Here is a 12,648-nt window from a genome sequence, read left to right on the forward strand (position 1 = left end):
CACAAGAAAAGAGATATCAGATTTCTTGTTGAGCGTGAAGAGTCTTCATTTTTTGTTTAAATTGATTATGAAAAGTTGTAATTGTTTTGTAAATATTGTAAAGTTGTAGGACATTCTACAGATAATTGTCTCAAAAACTATAATGATCATGGAATAGTTAATTCTGCAAATGATGTTGCAGTGATAAAGAAGTTGGTAAAGACTTATGTTTTTAAAAATAATGTTGTTTCAAACAAGGTTAAAACTGAACATACAAACAAAACTATTTGAGATGATAGTATTCATCATCTTGTTAACTCTTCTTTTGTTGATCATATCCCCAACGTTAAACTAAGAGACACCACTATTATCAAATAATTTTCTTCCTCCGTTCAGAAAAAAAATTGATAAAAATTCTATTGAAGCTTCTAACTCATACGAGGAATCAAAAACCCTTCCAGAGACGCTTGATCAAGAATTTGAGGTTCAAGCATCACAAGGTCTTAAAAATGTAATTCGTGATCAGGTATTTGGTTTCAGTTTATCCAATTCAACTACCACAAATCATTTACGAGAAAATAATAAATATCGAGATATGCATATTGTTAGTTATTGGAGTGACGCAGTGTTAGAGGGGAACAATAACCATCAAAACTCTTATGATTTAGAAAAGTTAACTCTAATGTTATTGTTAATGAATATACTTTATATCATAAGATTGTTCATGACTTGAATATATATATTGCATAGTTTTTCAAAATAGAGATGAAGAGAATACAACTATATATTAGCAATTGGAAAAATCATTCTAATGTAATAAATTTTTACAGAGACGATTTCTAAGACACAAAAAGTATGTAAACAAAATTATATTATATAATTTTCGTCGAAGGACTATAAAATCTGCATGATTTAAATGAATATATTTTTTAAATTATTTTTTCTTGAATTAAGTTTATATCCATCGGATTTTAGTTTAGTGTCTTTTTTTTTTTTTATAAACTTTTAACTTGATAAAAATATATATAAATACTGGTAGACATAAAAAAATCTATTTAAAAGATATACTAATATGACACAAGTAATATATATAGGATAATTGTCTAACACATTAGCTAGCTAGTGAAAAGCTACCACTTATACGAATTTAAATTTATTGCTGACTTTAATATACTTTGATCCCACCTATATTCACGCTATTACATTTGCTTATTTTTATCCTACTAGAACCATGAGTTATTGTCTCCAAAGATGACGAAGATCTTGTAATGACCAATTTCAAAGTAACTTTTAAGAATTGTTTAACGGTGTTTATATTGATTATTAAAGGAAACATTATTGTTTGTAATGAAAAAGGAACAGTTAGTCTATGGAGGATCCATCCAACAACGAATTAAATGAAAGGGTGGGTGGAGGTTGGCAATTACAACTTCACTTCATAATGCTAACTTGACTGACATACAGTTAATATTTTTTTTTTAAATAGAATAATAGTTGGCCAACTACATCAGATAATAAACCTAACTTAACCAATTAGTAGTTCTACTTTTTTTTTTTTTTTAATGTCGTAACCACTACCTATTTTAATTAGAGATAAAGCTGATTTACTGATTCAAATGTAGAATAATAAAAGGAAGTTAGGATTTAATTTTTACATTCAACATAATTCTAACAATTATCAATCATATTAATATAACTGATTTTTATATCTATTTTAATTAGATATATAAAATTGATTAGTGATTCAAATACAAAATAATAAAAAAAGTTAGGATTTGATTTTTATTCTCCACATAATTCTAACAATTATTAATAATACTAATATAACGTTGGTTTTTATTTAAATATCTACTTGAATTAAAATTCTTCAAAAGCGTTATTAGAAACCAACCACACAGATAATTTAATAGAGTCACCTACCTATATGAAATTAAATAAAAGTAGAATACCACGATGAACCAAACTTTAAAAGTCATTTGAAGTTTATAAGATGATTTTAGAAAAATAAATTTATAATCATTAAGATTTTTATGGTTAGAATAACGTCTTAATCAAATTTTAGTTCAATAAAATTTTTATTCGTCAAATTGACACCAATGAAATAATCATTTTAGTTGTAAAAATGAGAATAACCGTTAACTTAAATCTCATAAGTGTATTATCGATCTTCATAAAAATTTTAAATGGTTTGGAACTTTGAAAAATCGGTTCATAGTGAATCACTTATATTATCGTAGTGTATGTTGTATAATTTGTCAAATTTATACTTCTTTAAGTTACAAATATAAATAAAAGTTAAGATATATTTCTAAAATTTGGGTCAAATTAATTTTAACTCTTGCTTATATTTGAGATTAGACGGAGTTCTGTCTTTGTCCATATTCGTAAGACTCATTTGATCGATGATATTCATTTTACTTTTTACTAGATAGAGTTATATCTTTGTACTGAAATTCATTTTATTTTTTATCAATATGTAAAATTATTTATCTATTTTAAAATTTGACAATTTTGATTTTTTTTATATAATTTTTAAATTAAAAATAATAATAATTTGAGATATGTTAAATGATGTGACTTATAAATAAATGATGTCGAATAATTAATAAATAAATTGCATTAAAATTCTTTAAAAACATCAATTTGAAATACTAAAATTATTCATTTTTTATAATTTAATTAATAACATATAAATAATTAATATATTTAGATAATTATATATTATGAGATTGTATGCCACATGATTTTAATTATATTACTTTATCATTTTTAGTTAAAAAATCCGATAAATGAATCAAAATTTTTGAATTTCAAAATAGATGACTAATTTTATGAATGAGTGAAAAAAGATCACCAAAACTATAATTAAGTTTATATATTAAATAAAATTGACACTAAAATTAATAGATATATTTTATGCATATGTTTGTAATTAAAGAAATATTACGTGCACGATTATTAGTATTAAGTAATACTAAATTGACATGAAAAAAACGTACTATCTAAAATAATTTTATGCTGACGTCCAATTAAAATTGAGTAATGAATCATTTAAAAAAAAACCTTTATATGTATATATGACATAATGATTGATCATTATTAAACATGGTGTAAAATTATTTTACAGTATCAACACATAGTGCATTCAATGAACACTTATACTTTAATGTATTTTATAGTTAATTTTTATCTTCTAAATAAATCAAAAGTATTAATAAAAAACTAAAAATTGCTCAAATAAATATAGATTTAGATTTGAATTCAGAATAAAACATACGACCTAACAATATTAACATTTGATGGATGAAAGTTTAACATATAGCATTACTCTAAAAAAAGTATATTTGTAAATAAAATAATAAATATATCTAATAAATTAAAGATATGGAGTAATAAATAAAGGAAAACACTAATTCCTTGTGACAATTGTTAAAAAATTAAATGTCGAATTTCTTTTAAAGGTTATGTAATTAAAACTTTAAAAATTATAAAAAGTAATTTTTTTATTCAAAACTTATTTTTTATTTTTTTGTATCTTTAACAAATACATCAAAAATACTTGTTAGAATGACCCATAAATAGAATAGAAATTATTATTTTAGTGCTTAAAAATATAAAAAATCATTTTAGTCATTAAATTAAAAAACAAAAATCTAAATTAATCCCAGAATAAAAAAAAATTGAACTTTTTTAATTGAATAAAATATTAAAATAATAACGTGTTAATGCATTTAGGAAGAAAAATGGTAGTTTGAGGGTAAATAAATTGGTGGCAAGTGGGGGAAGTTGATTTAGTGAGACAAGAAGAGAGTGTGTGTGGTTCTATTTCAGTGCCACTGTCCTCGGAAATCATCTCTTAATGCCAAACCAAACCACGTTTCATTGATTGAACCCAACGAAGACGACGAGACTCCTCTCTCTCTCTCTTTCTCTCTTCAATTCAACACTCCTTCTTTATTATTAATCCTAATCCCATTTACTTATAAATCCTCATTTTCATCGCATCTTATCGATTCATTCATTTCTCTCTCTCTCTTTGCTGTCTTCTGCTTTCTTCATTTCCTTTTTGGTTGTTTTTGTCGGAGTGAGCGGGCATGGCTATTGCAGCGGCTGCTGTCGTGGTTCCATTGGGCCTGCTCTTCTTCGTCTCCGGTCTCATCGTTAATCTCATTCAGGTTTCTCTTCTTCTCTTTGGATTCATCGAAATTCTTTTTTTTTTTTTACTAGTATTATTTACCAACCATAAATACTTTATTCTATCAATCAACATGCAAATCTTGCGTTTTCTTTCTTTTGCTCTTGCATTTCCCACTTAACTGTATTAAAACCCCTTATCCAAATTATTCAAATTTCAAATCTGGTGTCACCAGGGTTCTAAACTCAAATATTTGGGGTTACTTCATTCATGTGTTTTAAGTGTTTGAATTTATTTGAACTATTTTTCTGTTGTGTTAGGCAACATGCTATGTACTTGTAAGGCCACTGTCAAAGAATTTGTACAGAAGGATCAACCGGGTGGTAGCAGAACTGTTGTGGCTTGAACTTGTTTGGCTTATTGATTGGTGGGCTGGAGTTAAGGTGCTTAAACCACTTCTAATTTCTTCATTTTCTTTTGGTTGATTGATTGGTAACTATTATTGTTTGTTCAAATTTATTTATTTAATTTAATTGTCTACTTAGGCATTTAGATTTATTTGTGTTATTCTATAAAACATGGAACTGGGTCCTTATTATTTTTTGAAATCTATTTTTTCTTTAATGATAACCTTTTTTTTCCAGAAAGGTGGTGTAGTTAGATTTGACCTGGGAAGTTTAATTACATTGTGCTTGTAGAGCTTACAAGGAGCAATATGTTATGTATTCTAGGTTGTTTAATTAGAACCAATTATTTCAGGGAAGGTTTTTCCAGATTTCTTCTGGGAAATATAGTAATAAACCTATTCTCAAATAGAAGATTCTACATAAATTCATCCTACTTCCATAAACTCAGTTTGTTATTTGTTAACAATAATATAAACATAGTATTATTTAAAAAAGACAATAGTATCTGAAATTTCAAGCAATTTAAACTAAGTTGCCTGAGTCACTAAGTTCATTTAAGACATTCTAGGACAGTAAAAGCACAAAACCAGCAAGAACACAACAATTCAACACAGAATATGACCAAAAATTTATTTCGAGCTTTAATTGGGCGGACAACAAAAAATAGACAAACAGAAAATGAGCGAGCAGCAGTAGAAAGGCGACCTCCAACCAATTTGAAAAAACAGCAAATCAAACACGGAACATTACCCTTTAAGAGATTTGGGCAAACTGACAATTGATTGAGCCATGAATGGAGCAACATAACCAACCATTCATGCAGCAACAAAAGATAAGATGATAGAATTGGACGGGCAATAAAAGAATAACAAGCGTGACATCAATAGAATTTACTCAGAAAAATATGCTAGGATGGTAGGCTCTATGTCTTACATTCTTGATCCAGCCCTTGCGCTGGTGTTTTATGCATGGAACACTGCATTTTGGACAGAGTTTTCATTTCTCTGCAGATGCTCATACACTCGTAAGTTTGACTGAGTCTACTTTGAGTTTAATTGTGTCTATCTAAAAATGATTTTTAAAGTGGGTCGATTTGGTTTCTCCAAGTCGAATTGTAAACTCGTAATATACTAATATTCTACAAGTTGACTTGAGAGTTTAACAGTGATGAATGAACCCGCTTTCATTCTATCTACTTTCTAGTAACAAAATTTAATAAAATGTTAGGACATAGGCATCCAACTGATTAAAGCCATTGTAGGTGGTATTACTTCTTTATGCTGGTGCCAGGAATGTAGTCAAGGGAACTGAACTCCCCACTTCCCATGTTTTTTCCAGCATCAATAGCTAGAATTAGAAGTTATGGTTTTTGGTACTGCATTTGGCAGGGCATATGTTTCTTATCATGATATTGACCATTTTCGTATTTCGTAGTTTGCCGTTTAAAAAAGCACATGTGTAATAAATTCTGAAGTTAAAATCTCAATCGTTAATGTTACAACCATGGTTATAACCCTGCAATTTATCCACTCTTTTATACTCATTTTGAAGGAGCTAAATCATTTGGTTATAATTGTCTATTTGGCCATTTCATATGATGCTTATGGGATTTGATTTGTTGGTTCTTGGAATAGACTTTTTAGTTGATTTAATAGTTTTGCACACTGTTCAATTCCGGTGTAAACTATTGACTCTGAGAATCAGTGCTTTCACAGTTCAATGATTAGTCTAGTTTTGGAAACATTGCATTTCTTGGTTTGTTGATAGCAGGCTGTAGCAACTAGCCATGATGAACATAGAACTCCAGGAATTTATATTCTTTGCTTTCATTCAGTGACAAAATGAAAAAATAGTTATTTGTATGGAAAGATTTATGGACTGTAATTTAGCAATTATTTGTTCATTTTATTCCATTTGGATTAATCATATATTTCATTTGGAACTTTCTTGCTCCAGATCCAAATATTCACGGATCGCGAAACTTTTCGTTTAATGGGTAAGTCTTTTGTTAACCTATGCATTTGGCACTAGGTACTTTATCCCCTCTTTATTTTTTTCTATTTCCATTGTGCATGTCAGTCTTCTGAAAAGGAAAACTGCATTTTCTGTGGGCAACATTTTCATATATATTAATCATCGGATTCGATTTGGAATTTTTCAGGTAAAGAACATGCACTTGTCATATCCAATCACAGAAGTGATATTGATTGGCTTGTTGGATGGGTTTTAGCTCAGGTGATTGTCTTATTTGGTATGAACTTTTCCATTACTTCAATGCAAGAAATTTACACATTAACTGTGTATGCACCAGTAGCTTTTATCATTTAAAAGTACAAATAATTTGATATTATCACGATTGGGAAAAAGGACAGTTATTTACTCTTATTTATGTTTGTGCTGTTGTATAATAAATTTCGTGATTCATTGATTTGCTATTTTCTGTGACAAGGTTGTTTGTTTTGTGCTTTAACTGTTGAACTGTTATTCAATGTTATCAAACAGCGTTCAGGTTCCCTTGGAAGTACTTTAGCAGTGATGAAGAAATCATCAAAGTTTCTGCCGGTATGTGCTTCACTGCGACTTTTTAAAATGAAAAGATTAATTGATTCTTTTATTCAGTCAGTCAGATGGATAACTGAACGTACACTCTGCAGTTTAGGGGTTCTTGGTTGTTAGAAACACCAACACAATTTTCTTTCATTTCTTCCCATTTCTCTCACAATTCAAAAATACTATTGTAATCTTTTCTAGTAGTTAATCCCCTAATTTTCCCTTAAGTTTTGGATGTAACGTACCTGCTAGGAAGCAACAAATATCCCTGGTTTTTCTTGTTAACTAAGTATTATTTTGGCTTGTGCTTATCACCAGTAGAACTACTCCCTCTGTCCATAATTATAAGCACCTATTGAGAAAATTTTGTGTCCCTAAATATAAGCCCCTATACAAATTACTAGATGCATTTATTATTCTGTTTTTCAAATCTACCCCTATTAATAATACTTATTTGTCTTAGAATGTGAAAAATTAACATTAAATACACCTATTCACAATGGACAATTTTGTAAAAACAACACACAAAATATGCACACTAGTTATATCATGCACTTTTCTTAATATATGTGAAAAACTTAATGAGAGCTTATAAAAAGGGACGGAGGGAGTATAATTATTTTGGGCTTGTGATGTTCAGTTATTATCAACAATATTGGGATATTTGCTAAGTTCTACATATGCAGGTAATTGGCTGGTCAATGTGGTTTTCTGAGTATCTTTTCCTGGAGAGAAGTTGGGCCAAGGATGAAAACACGTTGAAAGTATGAGTTACAAAAACTTTATTATTTTATATGCGTCTTATATGAGATACATCCTTGTGGTTGTTACAGTGTTGTCTTCTTATTCGTGCATATAATTTTCTCTCTTATTGCATAATCTGTTTGATTAAATTTGGGAATCTCATTTGAATGTTTCATCATCATATTTGCAGTCAGGCATACAGCGGTTGAGTGATTTCCCTCTTCCTTTTTGGTTGGCTCTCTTTGTAGAAGGAACGCGTTTTACACAGGTCAAATTATTAGCTGCTCAGGAATATGCAACCTCCACTGGATTGCCTGTTCCTAGAAATGTTTTGATTCCTAGAACTAAGGTGAAGTATCATTTTTATATACTTCATTTCTTTATTTACCTTATTTCTTCCCTTACTTTAACTTTGTTATAATGGTAGCTATGTTGAGTGGCCTATTCAATGTTAGAATCTACTTATAAAACTTAGCAGGATTGTTGATGAAATTATGTTACTGTTCCAATGTAGTTTGGTTAAAATTGCTCTAGCTGGCAAGAGTAGGGTACTAAATGGAAAATTCAGATTCGTTATCTTGTGGATAACGCATTTGTTACTCGATAAATGGAATGTTTTGAGGACTATAAAGGCATTATCATAGAGAAATAGGCGTATATGAGTCGTTCATCTATCTGATGATCTATGAAAACTGAAGCATCACAGCTGCAGGAAAGACTACAGTTAATACTTTGCATCCATGTTAAGTGTAGATCAGGTATGGATTAAAGAATACGCCGTGACTCTTAGATTGCAATGTTAAAAGCTTAAATAGTTACTGCTAAAGAACCCCAAGTGACTATGATCTAGTAAGGTCTTTGGAAAATTATAGCCAGCCATTTTATCTGACGTACAAGAATGAGATCATGCGACCTTTGTTTGTAGTAAGATTATTGCGTTAACCGTCTTCAAGCCTTTCTTGCCTTTTTCCTTAGGTTTAAGGGAGTTTATGTTTTTTATTGTGCATACCAATTATATTGGGTCCAGTTGTTCTCTTGCTTGTGACTTGTTCTGAAATATTTACTCAAATTTTTTGCTTTCAGGGGTTTGTTTCGGCTGTAAGTCATATGCGCTCATTTGTTCCTGCCATTTATGACGTAACAGTGGCTATCCCTAAGAGTTCACCTGCTCCAACAATGCTAAGACTCTTACAGGGGAAACCTTCTGTGGTAAGCCAATCAAAATCAAGTTTTAGAAATAAATTCATTTTTCATACTTCCTTAATTCTTCCTCTGCCCATATTTTATTTTATTATATACAGAAGCGCCATATATTTAGAAATAACAACATTTGAAGACATCATCAATAGGATTTCCAATCTTACTTTCACTCCTTATTTATAATTTCTTGTTAATTGAAAAACTTCAACTCAATTTTTGCCACCACAGGTGCAAGTTCATATCAAGCGACATTTGATGAATGAATTGCCAGAAACAGATGAAGCTGTTGCTCAGTGGTGTCGAGATCTATTTGTGGCCAAGGTAAGTGATGTATCAAGTTCTTTAATGTTATATATTTGTTTTTTCTTCTCTGAATAGTTAATTCTGGTATACTTCAGTTTCTGCGAAGAACTTCATCATAGCAGAGTTTGAAAAATTGTTCACCATATTCTTATGCACTGTAGACTTCACTATATGTTGTGGTCTGATTTTTTGATAATATCACTAATTTATTTTTTCTTTTACCGCTGGTGCACCAGGATGCATTATTAGACAAACACATAGCTGAGGATACTTTCAGTGATCAAGAACTGCAGGTTACTCGTCGACCAATAAAGTCTCTTGTGGTGAGAAACTTTCTCAATATGTCTAACTAACATTCTTATTTATTAGTTATTCTTTTGCTTCGTGCCCTTTTTTATATAGATGTTTTCCTAATGATCCATCAATTTCATGTGTGGAGCAGGTAGCTCTATCTTGGGCTTTTGTGGTTGTTGTGGGCAGCGTGAAGTTCCTACAATGGTCTTCAATGCTATCATCATGGAAGGGTGTTGCATTTTCAACTTTTGGTTTGGCAGTTGTTACTGGCCTCATGCACATCTTGGTTTTATTCTCACAGGCGGAGCGTTCGAACCCGGCCAAGGTAGCCCCTGCAAAGCCAAAGAACAAGGGGGAACAACCTGAGGTTATAAATGACAAACAAGAGTAGATTTAGACATGTGTTGTTCAAAACCCAGATCTTGCATAGATAGGATTTTGGTGAACTTAAAGTTTGCATTTATGTGTTCACTAACTCACGTAATACTTCTCATTATTTTACCTATAAAATCTACCCTGTGGTATTGTATTCTTAGGATAATAACTTTGTTTTGATTATCTAGGATGGCCTGGAAAAATTTATACTTCATCTCTTGTTTTTCATTTGGATAATTTTGCTCTTCAACAGTACCGAATTCACAAACCCTCTTTACTTTAATGGCTTTTGTCATTTATCCAGTGAGCCAGGTGTTTTGCCTTGATGCAGAAGCTAACGTGTTTTTTTAGCCCTACATCTTTTGAACACGTTTCTGATATTCCTGGCAAATGTACTATTGTAAAGCTCAAAGTTACTAAACGAAAATGACTTCATTTTTGGACTTTTCGTTGGTCAGCGATATCTGAAAATTGAACTGCACGGTATCACATTTGGTGTATGAGCAGAGTACCCAATAGCATGTGACCTAACATATCTTAGGTCTTTGATGTTATGAATGTTTCAAATATGTCTCTGATTCTGGTTAATGTTACTCATGTAAGTTCTTTTATCAATGACCATTTTTAAGCGTCTTGTCACTTGCAAATTCAGTAATAATTTTATGAGATAAATTGATAGTAATTGGTTAACTATATAATATTTGATAGTCATACATGTTTTTGAAATATTTGTAATCTCAAAGACTTATTTGAGTGTCATGTAAACTGAGACGAATTAGGCTAGAGATTACAATGTAAGAGTTTCAAAATCTTACATAATTTATATGTCATTCTATTCTTATGATTGAGATGAGTGATATAACCGGTGTAGGTTTGAAGAAAATAAAACAAATTTGAACACATTTATTTTCAATTGTTTTCGTTGAACTAGTACCAATCTAGCCACTCTCTTAATTGTGAGGAGGATGAGAACCACAAATTTTTATTTCTAAAACACGACATTTATCTTTGTTAGAATTTAACTTATTTTTAAATACTTATTTACTTAAAACCAACTATTAAAGTGATCAACCATAATATAAATTAGTTAAAATTTCATTTGTATTTAACTTTGTACACCTTTAGCTTATGAATTTAATTTATATGTAAAATTTTACACTAATAATGTCTGCAAATTCATCTCATGATAGAACTAAAGACAAACTCAAAATAATGTGAGACCGACTATACTGCCAGGTGAGAATTCACATATAATTCTCCCACCACATAAAAATTAAAAATGGACCGACATTTTAGGGATATTTTGTTTATCTATTTAATTTGTGGGGTATGAAAAATAGATGTGGAGTACAAAAACAACTCTATGGCTTAGTCCTTATCTGATACATTCTTTTCGATCTCCAAATCATCATAGGAAAATGAATTCACTATATACATGTTATAGCTGTCAAAACAAAAGTAATTATTTAAAAGAAAATGACTTAATTTTCTAATTAGTTAGTGATTAAATGATCACTTGAGTAGAGATGAAAGTGTTTTAGTTTACAAAAAAACAAAATAATTGGAAAAAAATAGATTTGATTCTTTTAACATAAAGTTGAATTGATTTCATGATGAATAGAAACCATTACATATAAAGACTAGTAAATTTGGCTGTTAGTGTGAACATGACAACATTAAACATCAGTTCATTGTTAATTCCTTTGATGCATGTATATTATGAATTGACAAAAAGTAATAATAATGTTAGTGTGGCTAGCAAAAGCTTGATGCAATGATGTTCAATCTTTAACCAGGTCACTGTGTTTTTCTTTTTTGATTTTTGAACAGCAAAAATGCCACTGATCCAGTACTTTTATAGTGTTAATTGTTTCCAAGCACAAGCTAGCCTCATTCATAGGTTTAAGCCTCACTTCATTTGAACAGTGGATTGTATTACACATTTAGATATAGAGAGTGAGAAAAATGATGTCACAATATTGTACAAATAGTGACTCTCAATCATTATATATACTTTCAATTAATTGCTACCTCTCTTCCTAGATTAAGTGTCACCAACTGTCTTAATTTACTAGACCCACAAGACCAGATTGTACCTTTTCTTTTATACTCACCTTATTCTTTCATTCAATTTATTTATATTGAGTTTATTTTGGCTAAATTTAATATCCAATTTAATCAAATTACTTTGGATTGAGTTAGATATTTGTAATTTTTATGCTGAACTCGAACTGATTTAATTAAGTTTATAAGTTGATTGGATTGAATCATTAGATTATAAAAAATAAAAATATTTTAAAATGTTCTAAAAAATATCTAAATAATTTTTTTAAATATTTAGACTAAATTTTATAATTTCAGTACTTAAACTAAAATATTTTAGATTTAATGCATAAAAGTATTAAATTACTTAACCAAAAAAATACAATATTTTTTTCAATGGGTCAAATTCACTTATAATATTTGAAGTATGGGGTGTTATTTAATTTTGATAATGATTATGGGGATTGGCAAGAAAGAATGATAATATATGATTAGTTAATTGTTGATTTTCATCTTACAATGTAAACCCACTCGAGCTGTCTTGAAAATACAAAAGGATGAAATAATCAAATGGGATATCTTGTCAACACAAAGCTTGAATTGTTTGATTGTGTCCCC

At 29.6% G+C, this 12,648-nt stretch overlaps 1 protein-coding gene across 1 annotated transcript; it reads left to right on the forward strand.

The window, feature by feature from the left end:
- The first annotated feature begins 3,772 nt into the window (after window positions 1-3,772).
- On the forward strand, window positions 3,773-10,201 carry LOC101490572 (1-acyl-sn-glycerol-3-phosphate acyltransferase 2). Its single transcript, XM_004493470.4, has 11 exons — window positions 3,773-4,154; window positions 4,435-4,557; window positions 6,478-6,517; window positions 6,683-6,756; window positions 7,024-7,083; window positions 7,758-7,835; window positions 8,006-8,164; window positions 8,899-9,024; window positions 9,244-9,336; window positions 9,555-9,641; window positions 9,761-10,201. Exons 1-11 carry the CDS (start codon window positions 4,074-4,076, stop codon window positions 10,001-10,003), a joined length of 1,164 nt encoding a protein of 387 aa, XP_004493527.1. The 5' UTR covers window positions 3,773-4,073; the 3' UTR covers window positions 10,004-10,201.
- Window positions 10,202-12,648: the final 2,447 nt, after the last annotated feature.

This window comes from Cicer arietinum, chromosome 3 (genome assembly GCF_000331145.2).
Source record: "Cicer arietinum cultivar CDC Frontier isolate Library 1 chromosome 3, Cicar.CDCFrontier_v2.0, whole genome shotgun sequence".
Classification (NCBI taxonomy): domain Eukaryota; kingdom Viridiplantae; phylum Streptophyta; class Magnoliopsida; order Fabales; family Fabaceae; genus Cicer; species Cicer arietinum.

Coding starts and splice junctions, on each gene's coding strand:
- LOC101490572 (XM_004493470.4), top strand. CDS start 4,074: ATGGCTATTGCAGCGGCTGCTGTCGTGGTTCCATTGGGCCTGCTCTTC. Junction 8,165..8,898: donor TTTTGATTCCTAGAACTAAG/GTGAAGTATCAT, acceptor TTTTGCTTTCAG/GGGTTTGTTTCGGCTGTAAG. Junction 9,642..9,760: donor GACCAATAAAGTCTCTTGTG/GTGAGAAACTTT, acceptor TGTGTGGAGCAG/GTAGCTCTATCTTGGGCTTT.